Source organism: Battus philenor, unplaced genomic scaffold (genome assembly GCF_028537555.1).
Source record: "Battus philenor isolate CCGP_79_NKW_IND1 unplaced genomic scaffold, ilBatPhil1.0.hap1 SCAF_4, whole genome shotgun sequence".
NCBI lineage: Eukaryota > Metazoa > Arthropoda > Insecta > Lepidoptera > Papilionidae > Battus > Battus philenor.
The window spans coordinates 6,308,644-6,326,458 of NW_027181704.1; the positions used below are offsets into that span (position 1 = coordinate 6,308,644).

A 17,815-nucleotide genomic window follows, 5' to 3' on the forward strand; every position below is an offset into this window, starting at 1 on the left:
ACAGTAGCATTCAAACTTACACCAAAAGATACTCAAAGCCTTACAAATTATTTTCTAGTCACACTAACATATGCTAATGGTTATTGCAAACGGACCATTAAGAAATTGCTAAAACTTCATTATTACTTATATAATATTTATAGAAAATTTCAGATACGATTGTATATTTTCTTGAAAAATTCACAGAGCTACAAAGTTAAATCCTATTACTATAATAGATTACTTCTTCTGGATATACATGTATGTGTACTTAATAATGTATGTTATACACAAGATATGTTTCCTTCAAAAACTGAAGAAAGCAAAGAAAGTACTAAAGTGGCTTGTTCGTTGTATTTCGACTATTTTCCTTGACATCCCTTAGATTGCACTAAAACATGTCCCTTTAATTTTGTTTAATCTAAACAATAATGGTCTTTGATATCATTAGATTAGGTTAATTAATTGATGGATTTAATTTCTGCAATGTTCTTTTATTTATATTATGTTCAAATAATTGCTATATAATATTAACTTTAAAAGTGATTTTTCAATAATTACATTTTATAATTATTTACCTTTAGATCATATTTTCAAAAATATTATGATCATTATGAATTGTTTTTATATTGAAATCGGAAATTTAAATTTTTAATTCATTCATTAAGTTTATTTTCAATCAAATTAATGTTATAATATTTTATATATCTGGATTATTTTAATGCTGTATACGTTTATAATATTTTATTCGTAATACTTGATTTTATGTTATGTTTTCTGATTGATTATAATATTGCGAACTATCGCTTGTGGATTTAAATAAATAAATATCATTTGCTGGAAGTAGTCTAACAAACTAAATGATGAAATTTGTCTAAATAAGGGCAAAGCGAATTGTAGTTTCCAAAGACTTACAAGGACATATTATTCAAGTTAGAGATGAATTTGAGTTTTATCAAATCTGTGAGTAATAATATTATTCTTAAACAATAATGTTATACTTTGTAGTTTCAGCATATGGACGCCCACTGCAAGGCATGAAACCTCCCCCAAAGATATCTATTGCGGGATATATCATAATCGCCACGCTAGGCACGCGGGCTCTCAATTGCTGTATGGTATTATGGTACTCAGAGAACGCTACTGCCTATCCTCAAGAAAGTTGTTTGTGAGCAAAGACAATCCTGTATAATGTACAGAGTGTGAAATATGTAAGATTGTATCCTGGGAATCGAACCCTTAGTTACGTTACTCCCGCTGAATGTTATACTTATATAAGATTTATTTAAAACACCGTTAGATAAGATCAAATTTGATTATGGCTTTACAACATCAAAGTATACATATTTAAAAATTACCTTTCTAATTTAAAATTTTGTATTTGTTATGAATGGCAATTTTGCCGACTCCTGCAATATGTAAAATACAGTAACTTTAATTATTATAATACTAATACATAAGAAAATTACACGTAATTAATCTCTACTTATTTATACTTTAATAAAATTAAATTAAACAATATTCTTAAAGCTTACTCATATAAACTGACAAACTGCAGATATAGCAGCAAAGTAAAATAAGTCAAATTTTATGCGTCATCTATTTATAATTGTAGTTGAGCGATCAATAAAAACCGGTGTCTATAGATTTTATGTCCATAATTTAACATACATTTTATAGTTATAAAAAAAAAACTTAATTTTTTTTTAGAAACACTTTTGACGTAATAAAAAAAACATACAATGAGTATAAGAATCTCCTTAAAATAAAGAATAATATTGTTTAAAAGCGCCGGAATTCTAATTGATTGTCTATGACTGGGGTCTATTTGGCGGATGTTCGCGCATTTCGAGCACGTGTTCGACGGGCTGAGGGCGACCATCCGGTCCCACGCGCGCTGGCTTCACCACACCCTTGGACACCATTTTATCAAACAAATTGACCAGTTTCATCGCCTCGAACTCTTTCTGTAAAATATTACGTTAAATTAAAAATCAATTCAGCACTTAAATAGTCTTAGTTTACTTCAAGTTCAAGTTTACTTCAGCCCCGCAGAGAAGATTCAAATATTTAGAATGTAAAGTAGCAGTGGGCAGATCACATAGCTCATAGAACACATGGCCGCTGGGGCTCTACGCAGCGTAAGACGTGGATCCAAGTGGAAAACAGACGACTTTATTTAGATTGTTGACGATGGATGGGAGGCTGCTTCCAACCTATTCTATTGGAAATCTTTGGAGAAGGATGTGGACGTTCCATGGCTGAAATGATGAGTAACTATATATATTTAAACATAAATAAGAATTAATCAGAGTTTTTCGTTGACCTCGTCCAAATCGGCTGTAATTGTCGTCTGTTCATTAAGACATAATGAAGCTTCTTATTTTAAAAATTACTAAGAAAAGAGTAATAACAATACTCTTCAGAAACAAACCACAGAGTAAGCTAAAATATGGATCACTAGCTTTCAAATGTTTGCCTTGAATAAAAATCATAACGACCTGTTCTATGGTGGTACCGAAACCGAAGTACCGCGCCTTAGGTACGCTAGGCGAATACCGGTTCTACGTTCCGTCAATCAGAACTCGGAGTGGCGGCGCTCATGCTCTTTTTTTTCTACCCGCATTGCCATGCTTTCCTATGGCGCGGTACAGCGGTTTTAGTGACACTTAAGTCTGGCAGACGAAATAGAAATCGTATCAATTATTTATCTATTTATTTATATTAGAAGCCTTTAAATTTATTATTAGGTCTAATAATTATTTTACTACTTTCACCTGTTCCTCTGTCATGCCTTCAAAGGGGTTGATTCGCGGCGGTCTTGTGCAACCCACCACGGGATCGATATGTGGCTGCGCCTCCAAATACTCCTCCGTATCGGAATCCTCACTGCTTGAGGAGTACGCAACGTGACCACGGCTTCCGGCTAACAGGCCTTTCTGTGCTAAGTGCCCAGCTGCGTTCCCGAAGCCTGTGTATTTTACCATGCGCCCAACTGTAAAAACCAATACGTTAAAAAGATTTTTTTGATATTTTTTTAAAATTTTGTTAAACAAGTAGTTACAAGAAAGGAATATTAATACAAAAAAAAAACAGAATATATGTGCGTTTAGTTTCACTATGTCTGAAAGGCAAATGTCGACAGTAATGACATCTCAGCGAAAATTATTTAATGAAAATCAAAATAAATCTCAGCAAGCTGACATGATATACCCACAAACAGCAATGAAACGTGGTCTCTCCATTCGACTCTTATTGACAAGTTCACAATCGCCCAACGAGCCATGAAGGCATAAGATTTCGAACGTGTATTTCGAGGTCGAATCAGAAATAAGGGAATCTTTCAAAAGTCACCGTCCCAGCAGATTGGTAAGTTAAAGTGATAGTGACCAGAACACCAGCTCTGATCCCAGAAGCCTTAATTTTTTAGAGTGGCGATGATGGATCGGCAAGAGCAGCCTAGAACGTTCACCATCAAGGTGAACAGACGACCGTGTTAGGGTCGTCGGAAGACGCTAGATGCAGCCGACTTCCAAACGGTTTTATTGAAAATCTATGGGGGATGCCCATGTCCAGCAGGACATCCTAAGTTAAGTCTTAATGATGATGATGATGGTGCAACATTTTTGCTTAAGCCTATTCCAAATTACATTTACATACATTTCAAATACTCTGCTAGTTACAAGATAAAACCTTAATCTTTAAAAGGAACTATTCATATAATCTTTCCTGTAAAGCTATTAAAATAAAATTTACGAAAACTTAAACACGCGAATAATTTTTATATTCAAAACTAAAAAAATATCAGGCCAGTGTTTTAACAAATATACACAAATTAAAAATTAATGGCTAATTATGTTACAAGTGGTAGGAGAAGTAGTTTAGTTATTATTTTAGGAAAAAATAATCAGAAGAGAATAGGAAAATTTATATTTTTTTCCCATACTCACAACAGAATTAATTAAAACACCCATTCCTAACGGTCAAAAATTTGTTTTAGTATGGGATAAAATAGTATGGTTAGAACCTACTATTTAACACAGTATTGTAACACTATAAAAATTCTTACCTTTCTCTTTACACAATATAAACAGAAACTCAGCAACTAAATCTCTGATTGAAGTTACTGGGGTTGTCAACAATCTGCAAAGTTGATTGCGGAGTGTCGAACCTTTTTCAGGTGGCCTAGACACATCTCGTAGTGGAGGAAGCACCTCTTGACGGAGGTATTTACGATGAGCGCGGCAACCACGCGCACTTTTATTCAAAACTGTTAAGATTGGCGACAGATTTTCATACTGATTCTTCGTGCTCTGAAAACATAATAAATAATTTACAGAAAAATAGTAAGTAGCATGTTTTTTAACTTAATATTAACACATTTTATTTTTAAAAATATGCCAATCCCACAGAATGTCTAAAGTTAATGATGAAGAAAGAGTAAGCAAAGCTTTCTGCTTAATTCATGAGTACTCCTAATAAAACCCTTGTAGCTTATAAATATGTGCATTTATCTCTCTTATCAAACATGTTACCTTGTTAAATTTAAATAAGTTTAAAAAACGTAAGGCTCAGCAGACTAAGCAGAAGGAACTGTACATTAGAGAAATTAAATTTTTAATAAGGAACAAATATTTTTGATAGCATTGTGTCTGTTACAAATTTACCTTAAAAACCAATAGGTTTTGCATATTTAATCAACCTATAAATGGAACCGAAATTAGTACTTTATAACATAATTAACAAAGTTACATATGACCGACAACATTGTTAATGAAGTCAGAAGACATTGGAGGCAGGCGGCTCCCTACCATGGACCACTGGAAATCTAAAGGGAAGTCCTATGTCCAACAGTAGGAGTCCCATACCTAAATTGATATTTGTGTGTAACAGCTCACAGAATCATAATATAAAAACTGCTACTGCCAATAAGTTATACATATTTGATATATATACAAGTAAAAAAATTAAAACTGTGAAGTACATTTAAAAGCATAAAAACTTACTGTTGTCACTGTCAAACGGTGTAGTAAAAACTGAACAAGAGATTGCAAAGCATCCATATTTTTCCCATCATAAATGTACAGCGACTTTTCTCCCTCATTTAAATCAGGTGTTAAATACGGATAAAACTTTGAGGGAACACTAAAAGGTAAAACAGTTTCATTATATAAAAATTACAAAAAAGCAAATTGTTTCAAACAATTAAATGCACTATTCTCTTAAATTCAGTATCTAAATTTCTGAAGCAGTTATAAGCCAATATCATCATCATTTTAACATATAATAGGAGTTAATTTTTTTGAATTATCAATAATTTAACTCAATTATAATTTTCGTTTGTCTAAAATAGAGACAGGATCAAAGACTCCTACAGATAAATAAATAATTGCATGGGAGAAAACATTAATTTACGTAATTCAAATCCAGAAATTTATTTTTAATTATTTTTCCACATCTTTCACCAGACCAACCACTAATATATATTTTGAATAAAAGCAATTAGAAACCAAAAGTATAAGTAATATTTTCATAACATTGCAGTACTATAATATGTGTGTCTATGTGTTTAATTACTCAACACATATATTAAATATAAAGAGTAGTTAAACCTGACTATATTTATAAAAAATATCATGCCAAATGAAATATTATATGATACTAGCTGATCCCGCAAACGTTGTTTTGCAAAAAAAAATTGATATTTTAATTTACAAATAAAAAATAAGGGTTGATCGTAGAGGGGTGAAAATTTATGGTTGTATGTATTCTTGTATGCTGTATCATAAAAAAATAAAAACAAAAAATTAAAAAAAAATTAAAAAAAAATTTTTAAGGGTGAACAACCCTTATCACTTAGGGGTATGGAAAATAATAGCCGATTCTCAGACTTACTGAATACGCATATAAAATTTGGTAAAAATCGGTCGAGCCGTTTCAGAGGAATTCAAGTTGAACACTGTGACACGAGAATTTTATATATTAGAAGATATTACATGTACATTTACTCCACATAGACATAAGGAGAAGAGTTGACCTGACAATTTTTTATGTGCTATGATTTTAATATTACACAATAACTTATGATAGGGCTTTATATTTCTATTTAATGTATACAAACCTTAATAATAAATTAGTAATATTGCTTCGCAGCTCCATCAACTTCTGCTCAGATGTAGTATGTGCACTTAGTAGAGTTGTAAGTGTTGGCATTAATTTTAAATATACTGCTTCCTCCTCTTCATCAACTTGCTCATCAGAAGAAGATTGAAGAGTTAAATTAAACTGAATTTTTAATATTTCACACACAATTGCTTGTTGGTTGTCCTTAAATAATTACAATAACAATATTAATTGCTTTGAATGGAAAATTGTATTTTTTTATATTTAATAAAGTCAAGCACTAACTTGCAAGTAGCAGTGGTTATCTCCAATTACACCCCCACAAGCCCCAGCTTCATCCTGCTCCAATGAAGCTTCCAAAACAATTTCATTTAAACAGCTTATTAGATAATCCATTCCATGCAACTCAGTTTTAATCTTAGTAGTAATATCTTGTCTTAGGGCTGTCAGAATAAATAGTAGTTTCATATCAAACAACATTATATCATCCTTATATGGTATGTCTTTGTAAGACCTCAGTCTTGCCACCAAACCCTGAGCAATAGCAGTATGTGCACACAATGCTCTTGCTACCTCACTGTTCAACGCTAAATTGCATAAACATTTTAAAGCTTCAACAGCTTCTTCCTTTTTTGGCACTGGTTCTTGTAACATAGCCTCATTATCTATGTTAAGAAAGTTGTAAAGTCCAGCTTTTTCAATCAGTGTTGTAATCCATTTTTCGCAAATAAGGGTATCCACTTCCACTTTATCTCGGCTAAAATAAAATGTTTATAAGTTATCTTTATTTTTGCAATAAACTTTTGTGACTTAAACTTACTTGAATTAAAATTAATAAAATAAATTTCGCAATAAAAATTTTCAAAAGCTTATGTTCTCCCTTAAGAAAGCCTATCGAAATAATAGGTAATATAATTGTAGGTTTTTATAACATACCTCAATATTCTAAGTGACGATAAACACAAGCTGTGCAAAGAATCAGACGATTTTTCTTGAATTATTTGAAATAACGCAGCCCATAGGCTCACTCTGTCATTATTATTTGATAAATCAGGAAACGTAAAAACATTTTCATTCTGAAAATATAATCTTTACAATGTCTTTGTTAGATCCTATAAAACAAATTATCAATAGAAAACTTACATTTTTCATAAATTTTCCTAAAATATTTGACACTTCAGATTTATCACCACTAGTTAAATGTTTAATTTCCTCCTCGTTCATTTTGCCTGACAATCCCCTTTGCTAGTTTTACAATAAAACAGGTATTAAACTATGACTTTAAAAATCTGATTTTAAATCAGCCTAGACATGTTCGCTGTTTTATTTCATGAAATGTTAATTAGAAATACGTTAAATCATACAGTAAATATTTATATTAGGAATCGTTATATCGAATACCACTGGATATAAATTGTAAATGTCAAAATGACAACAATATAACATCAATTTTTCCCTCACAAATAAATACCGTTGATTTTCATTCTAAGTACTTACTTATCATCAGATTAAAAATATTTTGCCTAAAGTGATTCATAAGGATCTCATAAATTGTTATATATTCTTTTACCTGCAATAATTATTCTCTTGTAATAATCATTAAATCCTACTTTTTAAACATTACTAGATAGAAGTAATATTTAAATAATTAAATAATAATCAAAATAATATTACTACTACAAAAAACGAATTACATATTTTAAATAATTCTCGTGAATATTATGTCCTGATATTATTTACCACAACGTTTGATTCCACTAAATTTCTTAGCAATTATTGATACTTGAATAGACTACTACTAACATTAAAAAAGTGATTAATACCAGTTTTTGCTACGTACAAATTTAATTACGTAAAAAATTAATTTTCTTAATGTCATTTTTAAGATTTATTCTCTTCGTTATTATTATCTATGGTAATCTGTTTTTATATGTCAAATGATACAATATCTGCGTGTGAAATTTTTTAGCAAAATTTACTAGATATTGTATTGTATTTCATATAACTACCACTAGGAGCCTGAAAATGGCTACAGTAGCGTTAGCTGGTCATTTGGCCAATAAGATAATTAGTAAGTAAACGTATTCTCAGTATTATACGAAATAAATACACGCAAAAATGTCTTATATAATTGGTAATACAGGGTGCTGAAAATATTAGGATGTTAAAAGTTTATTTCTTTCAGCTAAACATGGTGTTATAAGCATTATTTACGTAAAGTCTGCGTCCTATAGTACCGATGGCACTCCTAACATTGCTGCTTACAAAAGGGGTACCGGAGGCCGCAGTAGTTTCAATGGAATAGTAGCCACTGTGTTTGGTTGTACTGGGTTCGTGGGCCGATATGTTTGTAACAAACTTGGCAAAATAGGAACTCAAGTAAGTTAAAATCTAAATCTTAATGCTGAACTCCTTATTTATTAACTTATTTAATTTAGCATATTATTTACATTATGGATGGTTTTGTGCGATCTTAACGTTCTCTACTAACTTGTTAACATAAGATTTGAATTGAAAAGTACATAAAACTCAATTTTTATTTAACATAATTATTAAACAATGCTTATGTTTTCTCCTGAAGCCATTGAATAAAAAAAAGAGTTTTTAGTAATAACTAGCTGAGATCACTTTATTTGTATTCCAGATGATTTTACCGTACAGAAGTGACTTCTATGATGCCAACAGGCTCAAAGTTTGTGGTGACTTAGGCCAAGTCCTTTTTACGCCTTATGATATTAGAGATGAGGAATCCATAGCGAAGGCGGTTAAGTACTCTAATGTTGTTATCAATCTTGTTGGTCGTGATTATGAAACCAAAAACTTTAAGTACATGGATGTACATGTGGATGGTCCTAGGCGTATAGCAAGGTCTTTGAAGATTTTTATTATTACAATTGATTTTGATTAGATAGAGATTTTGACCACATAAATAATAATAATAAAGAAATAAATAGTTAATAAACCCAATTACTGAGAACAGGCAGAATTAACTAAGTTTTTATATGTGAGGTTTGTTTTTCATAAACCACTTTCAAAGTTAACCTGTTTCCCGTCAACTCTCCAAAGCTAGATTATAAAGACAAAACTTAACAAAAATATGAAAATCAGATCTTATTATAGAAATTTGCATTGTGGTTGAGATTCGTCAATATTTTTTTAAAAAAAGTGAGAATCAAATAATTTTGCCGTGAGTGGATGTCAAATAAGTAAACTAATGAAAAAACTATTTTATCCAACTGCAATTTTTTGAAGAAATTCACAAGAGAATTCAAGCCTAACCCAAAGCCCAAGCCTAACCCTTTGCACATCTATGGTGAAATATAGAATATGCAAGTTTTTAAAAATAATAGTGTGTAGTAAAAGCAAAATATTAGATCTTGATTATCGAAAGCATATAAATTTACTTTAACTCCTGCTCCATTTTTTATCACTTTAATGTAGACCCTTTTGAATCTCTTGGGGATCCCAAGTGGTCTATAAAAAAAAAATTGTAAGTATAGCTGTTAATTAACAAGTTTTATTTGTTTATGAATCACAGATGATGAGCAATAAAAAGTTGTAAGGCACCATCTTAGTATTTGATGTTTTCTGCCACTCAAAGATTTTTTATTACAGGTATCAATTATGTTACATACATTTAATTCATCTTGAAATACAGACTTACATTTATCTATTACAGGATATGTCGGGAAATGGGAGTGGAGAGATTTATTCATCTGTCTTATTTAAATGCTGAAAAGAACCCACAGCCTTTAGTTCTGAAAAAACCATCCATGTTCAAAATCAGCAAGTACTTAGGAGAATGCGCCATAAAGGAAGAATTTCCTACTGCAACTATATTTCGTGCTTCTGACATCTATGGATCTGAAGATAGATTCCTTAGGTACAATGCCATTAATTATTTTTTTAAGTTAACAACAAATTTATTTTTATTAAAATTGTGATTCATGACGAAAACATTAGCTGAGATTAGATATTTAAATGTACATAAACCTAAAGTTATAATGTTGGTTCAGAATGGGAAGCACTTTAGTGTTGAAAAAATTGAAAATTTCAGGATTTTTATTAACTAAAATTGATTAAGTTGTAAAATGTGTCTTAAAAGGAGATTTTCGGGCCTTAGTGAATAATTTTCTCTATGGAGTTGATAACCATTTTGTTAATAGGAAAATGAGATAATTAGATAACAATACCAGCATTTGTGAGTGAGATAAAAAGCTACATATGCTTGTACACCAGTAGAGGCTGAAAAGTGTTTCTTTATTAATTACTACATACCAGTAACTTATTTCAAGCATCTTCAAAAGTTGAAAAATACCCATTTGATTATCTGATTAGGTGTAATTGTACTTTATTGTCATTAATGATATCATAATTTTGTTTACTTTTACCACTAGATCCATAGCATCAGGTTGGCGTTCACACAGCAATCTTTTTCCTTTGTACAAGAATGGATTGAAAACTGTAAAACAACCAGTTTTTGTTTCTGATGTCGCCCAAGGAATAGTGAATGCTGTCCGCGATCCTGACACTCGTTGCCAGGTGTACCAGGCTATAGGGTATAGTGCAATAATTTTTTTATATTTTTTTATGTGAATTAATATACTTGCTAAAGTTTCTGATACTATTCTAATGAAAGAAATTGTCGTTAAAAACCCTGAAAAACACCTAAAAGATATAAAGTTATGCCTCTATGCTATCCTATTATCATATCTGCTGATAGATGCCCACTGCAATGCATAGACCTTTCTCAAAGTCGCCTCAATGACCGTGCGCCGGTTTTGCGCAGCCGACATCCGCATCTTCCTGACACGTTGACTGTGTCTAATTGTGCCTTATATGCAAATAATTTTTATGTAACATTATGAAAATTAGTTTAATTAACAAGTAACATAAATAAACTTTCTAGACCAAAAAGATACCTTCTGGCTGATCTTATTGACTGGTTCTACAAGCTAATGCGTAAAGATGGGAAGTTAGGTTACAAGCGCTATGACATGAAATACGACCCGATATTTCCTTTGAGAGTCGCCGCCGCCAACATATTGTCCCCTGCTTATCCATTTGGTGGTTTGCATTGGGAAGGATTGGAAAAAGTAAGTAAAACAGATGATTGTCTATTTAGGCCACTTAGTGATAACTCACAAAAATTTGATTAAATGATAAAACCATCAACATTATAAGCAAACAATAAAATACATTAAATATCAAAATAATAATATAAATCTAATAAAAATATCAAACCTTAAAATACTAAAAATTAACAATTACTTATTAAATTGAGCAGATTTTAAATAATCATATATCATGTGGCAACAAAACCTCTACCTGATATCAGTTTTTCATTAAATATTCACTTTACTACTACTAAAAATTAATTGAATGTGTGGGATGGCGAGCCTTTTGTTGGAAGGAGGTCCTGCTGTTTTAGAATTTAAAATTATCTAGTTGTGGAAAGAATGTATGTATAATTGCCATAGTATAGTAAACAATACTACTATAATAGTAAATAAAATTTGTCATTGTGTATTACAATGTCAACAATACCTAAATAAAATTATTAGAATTATTAACTATTATTTCATCATAAAAACATAACAGAAATCAAATTAATTAATGAATTAATATTATGAGTAGAATATATAATCAAGTCAATCATATGATATCAAGGAATATTTATACAGGAAATTCATGGGCTTCATATATTTTTGATCTAATAAAGTATTTAATTTATATTAGCAGAAGTATCCTAGTAATAAATTTCAATCGGTCTTTTTAAGACTGTTTTATATGTATTTTGAATTATATATTACCAATGCTCCTCACAAATAGTGTAGTATTTAATTTGGATAACTTGTTTGTATATTAGTACCAATAAAAAAATATGTGTTATCACCAATTCATACATTGTCCATAATGTGATTATGATACACACCCTCTCAGAGTAGAATTGTATCACAACAATGATAATGATTTAGTGTAACAAACTATACTACAGTATGATGTAATCACACATTTGAATAGTGACAGTAAAAAATATCGATTTTTTACTGTTTATTTTATTGTAGACATTTAATTAAGTGAATTATTACAGGAATCCACTACTGACCGGCCTGAAGATGGGGTTCCAACTTTAGAAGACTTGGGTGTGTGCCTAACTCATATGGAAGATCAAGTACCATGGGAACTAAAGCCTTTCCGTGCCTATCAATATTACTATGACAAAATTGGAGAGTTCCCCAAACCTCCACCTCCCAAAGTGCAAGAGGCCTGAAGTAGCCAGTGTTAGTTTCCAGTCAATGAAGACCTCTATGTAATTATATATATCAATGTTGTTCATAGACAAATGCAATAAATTATGGTCATTATTTATATTGAATTTTATTCTCTCTAGTAGCTTAGTTTCTTAATTTTATAAATGTAGAAAAGGAATTTATTTTTCTGTAACGTATTTTTTTTGTTATTTGTTGATTTGGCAACTTTACAATGCCACCTTCTCCATTTTATGTAGAAGTTTATTATTGTAAAATTAAACTATATTATAAATTATCGTGAGCTAAAAGCTTATTTACTGACAATTAAGAAATCTAATTATACTGAAAATATATTCAGAACTATTATTTTTAAATTTTTACTCAATTTGTCCAATACTCACCTTGTATACAATATAAAATATACTTTACTACTAGTCTCAAATGTTACTAAAAATAATGTAGTATTCTACTTATGAAGATAGGCTTTAGATTACAGTACCCGACGTTTAATTTGACGTCAGTAATATCAATCTTTTATGAACATCAGTTTATTTTATATACATAAACTGTATATGCAGTTGAAGAAAAGATTTATAAAAGAAAATATTTTTGACGTGCTTAATCAGATGCCTGGGGTACTTGACATGTAAACATGTCATTTACCCATCTTTTATTTATTTTTAAAAGCTAAAGTTATGCTAATAAACAAATTCTTTGAGAAGTAAAATGTTTACCTTATTCCTTCTGTTCCTGTTTATCTTATCCCTTTTCTATTGACAATTAAGAAATTCTTTATTTTCGATATGAAAAAAAAATTAAGTAATCATTTAATTCTTCAAAAATCTCAGAGAATAACAAACTTACCATTATTTAAAGTGTTTTAATTTTATGGCTTCATATCTATTACCACATTATTAAACACAGTGCCAGATTTATAATTCTAGGTTAATATTGTGTTAATTAGCTATTATAATTTTAGGTAAACATTTTGCATTCTTTTAAATGAATAATTGAATATTGTAAATAGTCTATCTGCAATTGATAAACAATTGATGGTAATTAAACACTTGTTGATACTAAAAATTAAAAGAAAATGCTATATGTGATAAAGTTTTTTTATTTAAATCTTATTCAAGGAGCGGGCCTGCCACGTCCATAGCCTCCTCTCTGTAACAAATTAAAATTGCAGGGTTAAAAAAACATGTTTTTATACATGAATAAACAAGGAAATTCTAACACAGTATAGTGATAGTATAAGGTACTGTCATGATATTACAATCAGAAAATAAAGTAATATTTGGAGCATAAATCTAGATACACATAACAGATACCATTATACTATATTCCTTTTGCCCAATAGATGTCAGAAAATATTCCACCAGCATGAGAGATTAAAGAGGCCATCCATCAAGTTTATACAGTGAGAGGACCAAGTAAATTATATAGTAGAATGTCTATAAAAACTGAATATATTACAGTGGAATGACAATAATTACATAATCTTTAACATATCAGCATATAGATGCTCACTTTCAAAGCAGGGGCCTCCCACAAACATCACCATGATAAGTGCTAATGATAAAAACATTTAGTTACTCACAAATTCAACATCAGCAGAGCCAGGACCAACATCAGCCTTCTTGTCGTGTGGAGCCCCTGGAGCGGTGGGAGCACGACGGTATGTAGAACGATCTTCAACAGTGCGAGCTGGTGCATCAGTTCTACCCACTGCACCACGGCGAACTGTCTCTGTTCGCACTGATCTCTTGAGGGTGGCAGGGACAATTTCAGGAGGCAAGTGGAGGAAGATCCTCAAGTATTCAATGCCCTCATTTGTGAGATACCTGTAAATAGGTTTTAACAAATTTTGAAATTGGTTGAGAAGTTACTTGATTTTATTGAATTAAGAAAGAAATCAAATACATTAATGCCTGGTAATCACAGGTTAGAAAGACTACTATCTATCCAGAAACTATTCATTAGTACTACTCAGTAACCTGAAATTTATTATTCAATTGTACATATATATTTTTAAAAGACCTATTTTTAAGAGAGTTTTTCGTAAATAGATTGATATTAAAAGTTTTTATTTGGGCTTTATTAAAAAAAAATTAAAATACTATGTTTCTATTACAAAAATATGCAGTATGTGCTCCTAAGTAATAAAAATAATGTAAACATAATTAAGGCAGTCTCAGTGTAATGGCAAATTATTATTGCAATTTGTATTACTTATTTTCAAAACTCTTCTTACAACTTGAAACCAAATTTGAAGTATGTGGAGTATTTTGCATTGTTTAGATTCCTGTAGAAACTTTAGATCTTTGGATGATCTAGTGTAATTTATCTGGTTTATTTTAACACTAAACATACCACAAGGGGTCAAATGACCCATGGCTCAAAAATTATTATTTTTTGCGTTTGTAAACGAAATGGTCAATATACTATTTTGTTTAATAATAATAAATTTAATTTTAATTTCTTTCTTAATAACCATACTTTATACATTCAAGCAGTAAACATAAAGCGGGGTCATTTGACACGCTATGGTAGAAATAGGTACCTAGTAATTGTTGGTATGATTAGTGTTAAAGACATAGGTTTAAAATATCTCTATTGATATGTAACAGAAATTAAACAAAAACGTAACTTGAACACTTCGGATATTACACAGAAGTCAACTTTACTACGTACTTTAATCCAACCTTGTTGGTACAAAATATTCAAGAAGTTAAAAGACTGGGTGATAAAATTTAAGTTTAAGATGTTTTTATTAAGTAAACTTTTCCTAAAGACTTTCTCTTTAAAAGATTATAAAGTAATGCATGTTTTAGTTGATATTATATTAAACTTACCAGTAAAAGTGTCTCCACGCAAACTGTTCCTTAACATAACCTCTAGATTTTAAGGACTGCATTGCCTTAATTACTTGAAGGTTGGGGATCTTTTCAAGATCTGGATGTTTAGGAGCATGGTGGTCCTTTTTAGCTACCATCACTCCTTCTTTGAATAAGTATTCATAGATGGAAACACGGTTTTGTTTTGGCATCAACATCTTGACTGCCTACCTAAAACAAGTTTTTAACACCTATAATTTCCAAATCGCACAAAAATATTTACAACATCATCCACAAAAATTAAATCGCAGAAATTTTCAATGGTACAATTGCACTTATTAAAAGAGATTAACAAAATTAACAAAGATTTTAATATATCAAAATTACCTTCCGCTTATTTTGACAACTTGAAAGAAAAGACAAATTTCAGATCTTTCTGATTTGACGCAAAATTTTTATTGCCATTATATAAAATATTGTCAACATTTCATCCCCAATTAAAATCAATTAATATTAATCAATTAAATATTAGATAAAATATTTAGTCACAAGTTTCTAATTTTCACATTAAATTTTATGTAAATCTTCGTTATTTTTAAAAGAAAAAAATTCTTGAGAAAAAGTCGTTATTAATATTTGCCTTTGATGTACCTTGTCAATCTTATTAAATTTTCGCACTGATTTTCAAATAAACAATCATGTACTTGACATTGCCCTAAAAAATAAATAATTATTTTTTTATTCAAAAGCAATTAAATTCCTTTCTAAGGTAGAATTAAATTTCATAATTAATATTCGTTACATATCACAAAATAATACCTTATTACGACTGTAGAAATATTTTCATTTTTATTTTCACAATTATTATACGTAAACACGTTAAACTATGACTTAAATAAAATAGACGAAACATTTTATAGATTGCTAAATTATATGCTATCTATGACAATTATGTCTTATTTTATTACTATCTGTAGGATCTTAATGTAGTGTATAATAGCAACATGCTCAAAGATTAAAAGTTTTAATTTCTTTATATTTGGAAAAAAATAAAGTAAGATATAATAATGGATTTCCAAAACAGACCCGGTGGAAAAACCGGCGGCGGAGGTGTAGCCTCCTGGTCGGAAAGCAACCGAGATCGTCGTGAAAGGCTTCGTCAACTTGCTTTGGAAACTATAGACTTAAATAAAGATCCCTATTTCATGAAAAATCATTTAGGTATAAACAGTTCTTATAATATTCAATATACTTCATTTAGGTATACAAATGTTTTATACTATATCATAGTCTTCGTCCATAATTCTAATTAAGAAATTTTACAGGTTCTTACGAATGTAAACTTTGCTTAACACTTCATAATAATGAAGGGAGCTATCTAGCTCATACACAAGGGAAGAAACATCAAGCTAATTTAGCACGAAGAGCTGCTAAGGAAGCTAAAGAAGCACCTCAGCAACTGGCGCCTGAAAAACCAAGAATTGAACCTAAAAAGTTTGTTAAAATTGGCCGTCCTGGTTACAGAGTGACAAAACAAAAAGACCCTGATAATGGCCAACAGAGTTTACTTTTTCAAGTCGACTATCCAGGTATTTTTGTTAACATTTATTAAGTAACATTCTATTTTTCATTTATCTTCTGTTATATTTATTTTGAATTCTAGAAAGAACATTAGTTCTAAATGATTGTACTACATTTAGTTCTTTACATCTTTATTCCCAATATTGTATATTATCACAAGTCTTCATTAATGCATAATTACTTCATCCTGTTCCTCTTTTAGAAATTGCAGAAGGAGTGCAACCAAGGCATCGCTTCATGTCAGCTTATGAACAAAAGATTGAACCTCCAGATCGCAGATGGCAATATTTACTCTTTGCAGCAGAGCCCTATGAGACAATAGCCTTTAAGGTGCCCAGCCGTGAAGTTGAGAAGCATGACTCGAAATTTTGGACTCATTGGAACAAAGACACAAAACAGTTTTTTTTGCAGTTTGCTTTTAAAATTGAGCCATTAAGAATGCCTCCCCCACCTCCAAAAATGTGGGAGAATCATGGCATCAGATTACCACCCCCACCTGGAGCACCTCTTATGGGAGTACCACCTCCCCCACCTTTATTACCAGTACCACCTCCTCCACCATCTATGTAAATATGGAGATTTTATGTTATAATAAAGAATTTTACACATGAATTGTTTTAAAACTTATGCTTAAGTCCTTTGAAGTAATAAAACATGGATGGAAATAATTTGTTTTTTACTTTATTATAAAATTGTTATACATAGGTATTGCTACTGGACACTTTTGCTACTGAAAACACTTCAAATAACAATCTTGTGTTATTGACTAAATGTATCATATATTTTATAGAAAACTGATATACACTGTTGTGTGTGTGTTGTGTTTGTAATAATCCAGAGGTTAATTCATTCAATAAAAGGCAAAGCTTTAATCCTGGAATTTTACCATTTGAAGACTCAAAAATCGACGAAGCTATTTTATAATCATTATCCTTAGTGTAATTTTAAGCTTACGATGATATTCGGTACATTTTAATAATGTACAAGCCAAGAATGCACGAATCATCAAAATTTTTTATTATATTTTTAAAATACTGTAAT

At 30.5% G+C, this 17,815-nt stretch overlaps 4 protein-coding genes across 5 annotated transcripts; 2 read left to right on the forward strand and 2 right to left on the reverse strand.

The window, feature by feature from the left end:
• Positions 1-1,549: 1,549 nt before the first annotated feature.
• On the reverse strand, positions 1,550-7,491 carry ric8a (ric8 guanine nucleotide exchange factor A). Its single transcript, XM_068771584.1, has 8 exons — positions 7,246-7,491; positions 7,039-7,178; positions 6,388-6,859; positions 6,101-6,306; positions 4,986-5,124; positions 4,049-4,292; positions 2,757-2,974; positions 1,550-1,946 (listed from the first exon to the last, which is right to left on the reverse strand). The coding sequence occupies exons 1-8, from the start codon at positions 7,324-7,326 to the stop codon at positions 1,791-1,793; spliced, it is 1,656 nt and encodes a 551-aa protein (XP_068627685.1). The 5' UTR covers positions 7,327-7,491; the 3' UTR covers positions 1,550-1,790.
• A 539-nt stretch (positions 7,492-8,030) lies between these two features.
• ND-39 (NADH:ubiquinone oxidoreductase subunit 39) lies at positions 8,031-12,474 on the forward strand. The gene is made up of 7 exons (XM_068771633.1): positions 8,031-8,173; positions 8,288-8,481; positions 8,747-8,970; positions 9,782-9,985; positions 10,500-10,661; positions 11,012-11,198; positions 12,197-12,474. The coding sequence occupies exons 1-7, from the start codon at positions 8,128-8,130 to the stop codon at positions 12,374-12,376; spliced, it is 1,197 nt and encodes a 398-aa protein (XP_068627734.1). The 5' UTR covers positions 8,031-8,127; the 3' UTR covers positions 12,377-12,474.
• Positions 12,475-13,457: 983 nt separating this feature from the next.
• On the reverse strand, positions 13,458-15,650 carry RpS10b (Ribosomal protein S10b). 2 transcript variants are annotated; one of them, XM_068771502.1, is made up of 4 exons: positions 15,581-15,650; positions 15,212-15,424; positions 13,957-14,200; positions 13,458-13,523 (listed from the first exon to the last, which is right to left on the reverse strand). In XM_068771502.1, exons 2-4 carry the CDS (start codon positions 15,409-15,411, stop codon positions 13,488-13,490), a joined length of 480 nt encoding a protein of 159 aa, XP_068627603.1. In that variant the 5' UTR covers positions 15,412-15,424; positions 15,581-15,650; the 3' UTR covers positions 13,458-13,487. The 2 variants fall into 2 exon arrangements, with proteins under 2 accessions (XP_068627603.1, XP_068627604.1); XM_068771503.1 differs by having other exon boundaries at positions 15,212-15,420; positions 15,581-15,630.
• A 522-nt stretch (positions 15,651-16,172) lies between these two features.
• On the forward strand, positions 16,173-17,442 carry Sf3a2 (splicing factor 3a subunit 2). Its single transcript, XM_068771730.1, has 3 exons — positions 16,173-16,414; positions 16,519-16,782; positions 16,977-17,442. Exons 1-3 carry the CDS (start codon positions 16,261-16,263, stop codon positions 17,342-17,344), a joined length of 786 nt encoding a protein of 261 aa, XP_068627831.1. The 5' UTR covers positions 16,173-16,260; the 3' UTR covers positions 17,345-17,442.
• Positions 17,443-17,815: the final 373 nt, after the last annotated feature.

Bases quoted from the DNA above. Each gene is read 5' to 3' on its own strand.
- Sf3a2 (XM_068771730.1), top strand. From the start codon at position 16,261: ATGGATTTCCAAAACAGACCCGGTGGAAAAACCGGCGGCGGAGGTGTA. The intron at 16,415-16,518 runs GTATAAACAGTT...GAAATTTTACAG, and splicing joins TTTCATGAAAAATCATTTAG to GTTCTTACGAATGTAAACTT. The intron at 16,783-16,976 runs GTATTTTTGTTA...TTCCTCTTTTAG, and splicing joins TTTTCAAGTCGACTATCCAG to AAATTGCAGAAGGAGTGCAA.
- RpS10b (XM_068771502.1), bottom strand. From the start codon at position 15,411: ATGTTGATGCCAAAACAAAACCGTGTTTCCATCTATGAATACTTATTC. The intron at 14,201-15,211 runs GTAAGTTTAATA...ACCTATTTACAG, and splicing joins GCGTGGAGACACTTTTACTG to GTATCTCACAAATGAGGGCA. The intron at 13,524-13,956 runs GTGAGTAACTAA...AATTTGTTACAG, and splicing joins GCTCTGCTGATGTTGAATTT to AGAGGAGGCTATGGACGTGG.
- ND-39 (XM_068771633.1), top strand. From the start codon at position 8,128: ATGGCTACAGTAGCGTTAGCTGGTCATTTGGCCAATAAGATAATTA. The intron at 9,986-10,499 runs GTACAATGCCAT...TTTTACCACTAG, and splicing joins TCTGAAGATAGATTCCTTAG to ATCCATAGCATCAGGTTGGC. The intron at 10,662-11,011 runs GTATAGTGCAAT...TAAACTTTCTAG, and splicing joins CAGGTGTACCAGGCTATAGG to ACCAAAAAGATACCTTCTGG.
- ric8a (XM_068771584.1), bottom strand. From the start codon at position 7,326: ATGAACGAGGAGGAAATTAAACATTTAACTAGTGGTGATAAATCTGAA. The intron at 6,307-6,387 runs GTTAGTGCTTGA...TAATTATTTAAG, and splicing joins ATAACCACTGCTACTTGCAA to GACAACCAACAAGCAATTGT. The intron at 5,125-6,100 runs GTTTGTATACAT...TTTACCTTTTAG, and splicing joins ATTACTAATTTATTATTAAG to TGTTCCCTCAAAGTTTTATC.